This window comes from Solanum pennellii, chromosome 1 (assembly GCF_001406875.1).
Source record: "Solanum pennellii chromosome 1, SPENNV200".
NCBI lineage: Eukaryota > Viridiplantae > Streptophyta > Magnoliopsida > Solanales > Solanaceae > Solanum > Solanum pennellii.
The window spans coordinates 92,287,350-92,294,868 of NC_028637.1; the positions used below are offsets into that span (position 1 = coordinate 92,287,350).

Consider the following 7,519-nt stretch of genomic DNA (forward strand, 5'->3'; position numbering starts at 1 on the left):
TTTAATCGTCCATAACTTCGTTAACCGTTACTAAAACAACAAAAAAAGAATAAGACAATTTTAAACAAGCAAAACACTATAAGTATATTGCTTAAATGAGAGTATATCTTAAAACTATATGTTACATTTACGTTGTTCCCTTAGAAGAAAACACTCGTGTACGTAAAAACTATTAAATTACTTTCAGACAAAAATTATTAATCAGCTCGAGTTTCAATTAAACTTCAGTAAACGTTGACACAACATCCTTTAATGACTCAGAATGAGAATCTTTGTATCGTGTCACTTCTCTCTCTTCCAGGTACAAGTCATAACCATAAAAAAGAAAACCTAACAAACTCGAAAATGTTAACTGTCTCAAACTTAGTAAGTCGTTAAAGTCAATCATAATAAAGAAGAAGGAATATTTTAGACAAACAACATTGTATAGGGATTAATGTGACAATTACCTTAAAATACAAGGATGGATTGTACAAACTTTGTTACCTTTTTTAATATTATCCCTTTGACTGATGCGTTCTACGCACTTTGCGTATTCAAGTCTCCTTCTCTTTCCTTTAACACAATTTACACCCCACCATTAAAGAAAGCATACATAGACCTACCCAAGTAAGCTAGCTGTTAAAACTCCGTTGACTAATAGCAAATTCCTCTCTCTTTCTAGGTGTGGAAGAGAAAAATCTCAAAATGTTCTAAATCTTTGAAGAAAAGGGTTCATTTTTCTCATCGGAAAATCTTCGCCGGCTGGCATTTTGGAGCTGTTCCGGTGGACTATTGTGGTAATATGAACATCTTCTCAAACGGGGTTTTGAATCTGAGCTGTGTTGATGTGTAAAGTTGTAATCTTGAAAAAACCCATTTTGGGTTCTTAGGGGAATTGAAAAAGATTGGGTTTTTATGTAGTTTGTGGGTTTGTTGTGATTTTGGTGTTTTTGCTTTGTGATCTTTGTTGTTTGTTGAATTTGTATAGTTCTGTTGGAGATCTGTGTTTCATGATGGTGATAAAGAGTTTTTCTTTTTCCTGAAAATGAAAGTTTTTTGGTTGGGTTGTTTAAGCTTGAGTTTTTTTTTTTTAATTTTATTGAAGATTTGTTCCTTTTGTTTACTGTTGCTTTTGTACCCTTGGTAAAATCAGGTTTTGAAGGGTTTTTGTATGTTTGGTTTGATGCATTTAGAGGAGATGAATGAATTCTTGTTTTGATTAAAGTTGAATGAAACCTTTTTGACTTGTAGGAAATTGGCGCTGTGAGCTCACAATGAAGAGATTGAGGTCTAGTGATGATCTTGAATCATGTGGGGAGAAAGGTGTGTTGAAAGATTGGGCTAGGAGGGAGGAGGATCTGAGTTTGCATCGTTCATCATCCAACAGGAGTTTTTATTACAAGTCTGAGAGTGGGAGAAAGGGATTATCTTCTTCGTCGTCTAGATATGATAGGTTTGAGGATGACCGTGAGAGTCTGAGACCGATAAAGAAGAGATCAGATTATGATGTGGACAACTATGATAGGCGGAAGAGTTACAATCGATACAGTCATAGTAATGATAAAGGGGTTCTAAGCTCTTCTCCAAGGGGTGGATATGGTGCTGAAAGGATTCATAGGTCAGAGAGTTTTTCTGGACCAAGGAGGGAAGTCCCAAAGGGGTTCAGATCAGAGAGGGATAGGTCCAGGCGGGAGGGGAGTGTGTCATCATGGCGCAGGTTTGGTGGCGTGAAAGATAGTGATGAAGGTGCGAGGAGTGGTGGGGATTCAGCAAGAGGAAGTAGAGTAGAATCAGAAGATATTGAGAAGGCAAAGTCGCCTCCAGGATGGCGAGATGCAAAATCACCTGCTTGTTCAAAGGACTCTGGTAGTGAGCAATCAAGGAGTGTTGAAGTTAAGAAAAGTGAAGGCTTGCCAATGGAGAATGGTGGACATAGCAGTGAAATGGAAGAGGGGGAACTGGAGCCTGATCATCCATCTTCTGCCACTGAGCCTGCTGCTGAAGATGAGGCTTCTGGTGAGGTGAACCGCTCACAGATGGAGCATGAGAGTGAGCGTCAAGTTGATAGTAAGAGACAAGATGATGGGGTTAATTCTTTGTACGACCAGAAGGTTGAGCTCAGAAAAGTAAGTGTTACTGCTGAGCAGTCGGAAGAAACACAGTCGGATAATGTCCAAGACATTTTCAAGGATGGTGATGGTTTGTCTGATCACGGCACTTCAATGGGGCACAGTGGAATGGGAAATGGAACTGAGACTCTGATAGATCATGTTGGTGAAAAGAATGGGTCCACTAGGAAAAACAATGGCTCTAGGGAAGAAGAAAAGAATGTGGATGCTGAGAAGTTACCACCTAAAAAGAGGGAACAAGGGGAGGAGAAAAACAGAGATGCTAAATCTAAGATAAATTGTATTGAGATCCGTGAATTAAATAGGGAGCTTGTTGGGGAAGATGGACCAGCAGACTCTGTTTCTTCTGTTGCACATGAAGATGTATCACTAAGTGTCAAGGACAAGGGAAAAAGTCTCGCTGTTTCGCCTGAAAATATTACTGCCCCTCCTGCAGATGGTTTGATGATGGATAACGAGCCAAGAGGCATTGTACCTTGTGGAAACTCTGATATGGAAGGACCAAGTACGAGGGGCCTTGAGTTGTTCTTGGCTGGTCCTGTCAAAAAACCTGAAAAAGCAGACAAATTTAGTAATTGCATGACCAAAGATGAAAAGTTTGGTCTGGAACCACTTGAGCTTTCTCTTAGCTTGCCAAATGTCCTGTTGCCTATTGGTGCACAGAATGAAGTCCAACCTCCTGGTTCTCCTAGTCAAGGAAGGAGTTTCCAATCCTTTGCCAGCTCATTTCGCACAAATTCTGATGGCTTTACCATGTCTATGTCCTTTTCAGGGTCACAACACTTCACTCATAATCCTAGTTGCTCAATGACACATAATTCAGTTGATTATGAGCAATCTGTTAAAAGCCGCCCCCTCTTTCAAGGTGTCGATTGGCAAGCCCTCGCTTCAAATGAGCAGAAGAATAATGACATCCCAAATTGTCAAGGCATGTTATCAAATGGAACTGGTCCGTATCAGCAGTCTCAAGCATCTCAAGGAAATTCTAGTGGTCAAGCTGTAGCAAAACATCTCAGAGCTGCAGAGGAAAGCTCCAAATTAGCTGCTGGGCTGGACAGGCAACTAAGTACTGGTCAAGCATCTCGTCATCCAAATGGAGCTAGATCTCCTACACAGAGTGTTGGGTCTCATGAAACTGGGTCAGAATACAATAAAGATAAGAAACAATTAACTAGAGCAAAAGATAGCAGCTTTTATAGGTTCGGTGGTTCTGTTGGCAAAGAGATCCAACTGCCTATGGGGTCTGACTTCATCGAATCAGTAATCACAACCATGGTTTCTGAACCACTACATGTGACTGCAAGGAGGTTTAATGAGATCTCTGGGCAACAGTTGCTTTGTGTGAAGGAGGCACTCAGTGACATCATCACAAATCCTGGCAAACATTGGCAGCTTAGTACTCTGCAAAAGGCCCTGCAGAAGAGGTCTGACATCACTTTGGATACACTACTGAAATCCCACAGGAGTCAACTAGAGTTGTTGGTGGCTCTGAGAACTGGTCTCCAAGAATTTCTTCAGCCAAGTTATGATGTTTCTACATCTGACTTAGCAGATATATTTCTGAATTTAAGATGTAGAAATCTCACTTGTCGATCTTCGTTGCCTGTGGATGAATGTGAGTGCAAAGTATGCTCACAGAAGAATGGTTTCTGCAGTGCTTGCATGTGTCTTGTGTGTTCCAAGTTTGACATGGCATCTAATACTTGTAGCTGGGTTGGGTGTGATGTTTGTCTGCATTGGTGTCACGCTGATTGTGGGCTACGTGAATCTTACATCAGGAATGGACGTAGTGCTTCTGGTGCAAAGGGTTGTGTAGAGATGCAATTCCATTGTGTTGCGTGTAACCATCCATCTGAAATGTTTGGTTTTGTGAAAGAGGTTTTCCAAAACTTTGCAAAGGAATGGACGGCAGAAGCATTTTCGAAGGAGCTTGAATATGTGAAAAGAATTTTTTGTGCCAGCGAGGACATCAGAGGGAAACGCTTGCATGACATTGCTAATTATATGTTGTCAAAATTGGCAATTAAGGCTGACCTTCAAGAAGTTCAAAGTCAAATGATGCATTTCTTCCTGACAGGTGAGCTCTTGACAGTCAGTCTATCAGGTTTTGTTGATATTCCTTCTTTACTTAACAAATGATTTTTTTATTGTGTTGTATTGTCAATATTGAGTTCATGATGGATTCTCAGCTGGTAACTTTGTTTCTGACGTCTTAAAGCTTATATTATTCAAGCATTACTTATCTTCCCATGATAGGATATAAATTAGTAAACTTGCAAGTTTTTGTTTGGAGCCCTTAACATTGATATGCATGGGAACCTCATACTTGTGAGTTGTGACCAGTACATGGTGGCTTACTTACTGTCCTGTTTGTCTGAAATCCGACATGCCCTATTGGTATTGATGCCTGTGGGCATAATGAACTTTAGTGTCGCAGTGGTAATTTATCTGGAGTTGTGAGATGCTATTTTTCTGCATTCATTATAGGCAGAAAGGATTTCCATAATTTTCTGAATGTTTCAAATTCAAACATCCTCTCTAAGCGTGATGGACGAACAATGGGTCAAACAAAAGAAATGGATAAAATCTGTTGACAGAAGAATATGATTGTGTCAGACTGCCTTCTGAGCCCTCTAATCCCCCTCTTTTTCTTTCCTATCTTTAACCCACCTCCTTCCTCCCTTAATCATCTTCTATCTTATCCTACTTGACCATCTCCCTTGGCCCCACAAGATTAAGTCCCCTGGCACCCCAGAAGAGGGGAAAAAGAGGGAAATTGAACCAAATTCTTGTAATGAGCTCCATTACGCATTCCTCGTTGGTAATTGGAAAATAAGAATTATAATGTACACTTTTGTAGTTGGGTTGAGGGTATAAGTTGGGGATTGCAAAATTCAGATGAGGTTATATGTTGTGCTGTGGAACTTGTCAGTTACAACTTACAAACTTGTATTTGATGTAAGTTGAAACTTCTGGTTTATGTGGAACTTTAATCCTAATGCTATAGAATCTGATTATATGGATTACCATGCTTGGAAATGTACCCATGTCTTTACTTACTGAGGAATAGAAATTGAGATAGTCTTGTTTCTTGCGATGAAAAATGCTGACATATTACTGTTGTGGCTTTTTTCACCTGTTTCGTCTCCTAACCATGCATGCCCTTGGTTCTGTCGAGTTCTGTCAGTCCCAAGTCCTTGTGTTAATGCTCAATTTGACATGGATGTTCACTTCATTTTAACTTGTGAATGCAGAGCCAGATTCAGTCAAAACTGATAATGCTCCAATTATTCAAGGAAAGGAGTTGTCAACAAAGAACCATGAAGGGAACAATGGTATTGCTCGGCCCAGCCAGGGAGCGATGTGGCTAAAAGCAATTAGTTCTGAGAAGGCTCCTCAAGTGGAAAAGCCTACAGGTTTGCCTTCAAGTTTTGATAGCCTCCGGAACGAAAAGCAGGCAATGAACTCGAGTTTCCAGCCAAGTATGGAAAAGGGACCAGTATTTGATGAACTAGACAGCATTGTTAGAATCAAGCAGGCAGAAGCTAAAATGTTCCAAGCACGGGCGGATGAAGCTAGGAGAGAGGCTGATGCTCTGAAACGCATTGGTGGAACTAAGAGTGAGAGAATTGAAGAAGAATATGTAACTCGAATCACAAAGTTGCGATTGGCTGAAGCTGAGGATATGCGGAAACAGAAGTTGCAAGAGCTGCAGTCTTTAGAAAGAGCTTATCAGGAGTACTTCAATATGAAAATGAGAATGGAAAATAACATCAAAGATCTCTTGTTGAAGATGGAAGCTACTAGAAGGAATCTCAGTTTGTGATTAACTAGTAGCACCTTGTTTAGGACAACACCTTGTTTTTTTTTTCTTAAGCAGCATTTGCAAGGTTTGAAACACCTTAAGTATATTAACTTGTAGGTGTTCTTTAGTCTAGTAGTCCTTGTATTCTGCTAACCAGATTCTGTACAGAGACCACCTTATCTCTTTATGTTACAGATGAACTCCAGTTATGCACAAGATGTGAAAACCAGGAAAATAGAGATTCAGTACTTTGATCATCCAGATGAGTTATTTTCCTACTTCAGCAATGTGCCTTTTTTTTTTGGTTAATGCTGTGTCATCCACTGTGGTGGTATTGATTTCTAGGAGTTAATGTCTTAAAAGATCACTCAACTTTAGGAGCAAAATCATTAAAGTTTGTATTGTATCAAAAAAATCACTTAACTTTAGGAACTGATCTAGCAAAGTCATTAAAGTTTGTTTTGTATCAAAAAAATCACTCAACTTAGATTTTCATATCAATAAAATCAAACAACTAGACATTTTGTGTTAGTAAAATCACTAAACAAAATTTATCATAATTTTTTTTTGTTTCATATAAAATAGACCCTACAAATAAATAAAATTAAGAAAACTAATTTAAATTTTTTATGGGAAACTTCTTTAGTGAAACAAATACTCTTTATCTTAATATACTAATTACTAAATAAAAAGAAATAATTAGGAGTTCTTTTTATTGGTCCACTAGTGTATCTGTTTTTGAGAAAAACACAAACAAATTATCGATGAAATTAGTGTTCAAAAATCTAATTAGGACTCATTAGAGAATAAAAGTACTAAAATAATATTTAAAATTGTGACCTCAATAAACTTTCTAAATATATTATAAATGACAACTTTTCTTTAACAATGTAAAAATTAAACAACAGTGCTCTAATAAAATTTATCTTTTTGTTTTGTAACTTTTTTTCAAAAAAATAATAATAAATAAATAATGTTATATAGTATTGTACTTCTTCATTGAAGCTTAAAATTATTTTGGCTCTGTTAATCTTGATCTTTTTTTATAATGTTAAATTTTTTCAACTTAACTTTTTGCTTTAACTAGTCAATTTTATGTAAATGTTTTTTTTTTTTGAAATAATAATAATAATGTCATAATGCTTACATACTTTAATTAATATTATAAAAGTATGTATTTCATTAATTAAGTTTGTTCCTAAAGTTTATTATAAATTTTTTTAAAAATTTATTCATTAATAGGGTGCATATTTATATGAGCATAGAAAATAATTTTCTTTTACTATATCAAATGTTTTTTTAGTGATAAATTTAGTTAAATGATTTTATTGATATAAAAGTCTTAGTTGAGTGATTTTATTGATATAGAATCAAGTTTGAGTACTTTGTTAGATAAATTTTCAAAATTGAGTGACGTTTTGAATATCCAGTAACCAATGTGCAATGTAGGCTGTGTTGCAACACATTCCTGTATTGTGTATATTCTAGGGATTTCTATGTACCAGCCATAACGTGATTCTAACTATCAAAACTTAAGTAGATGAGGAGAAAGAAGTTACTATTACTAAATAGCAGTCAGTAATAACAAAAGTGCATGGCAATA

General features: G+C 37.1%; 1 protein-coding gene across 1 annotated transcript; it reads left to right on the plus strand.

Moving 5' to 3' along the window:
* Window positions 1–535: 535 nt before the first annotated feature.
* LOC107005562 (protein OBERON 4) lies at window positions 536–6,177 on the plus strand. Its single transcript, XM_015204194.2, has 3 exons — window positions 536–779; window positions 1,234–4,188; window positions 5,366–6,177. The coding sequence occupies exons 2-3, from the start codon at window positions 1,257–1,259 to the stop codon at window positions 5,935–5,937; spliced, it is 3,504 nt and encodes a 1,167-aa protein (XP_015059680.1). The 5' UTR covers window positions 536–779; window positions 1,234–1,256; the 3' UTR covers window positions 5,938–6,177.
* Window positions 6,178–7,519: the final 1,342 nt, after the last annotated feature.

Bases quoted from the DNA above. Each gene is read 5' to 3' on its own strand.
- LOC107005562 (XM_015204194.2), top strand. From the start codon at position 1,257: ATGAAGAGATTGAGGTCTAGTGATGATCTTGAATCATGTGGGGAGAAA. The intron at 4,189-5,365 runs GTGAGCTCTTGA...TTGTGAATGCAG, and splicing joins GATGCATTTCTTCCTGACAG to AGCCAGATTCAGTCAAAACT.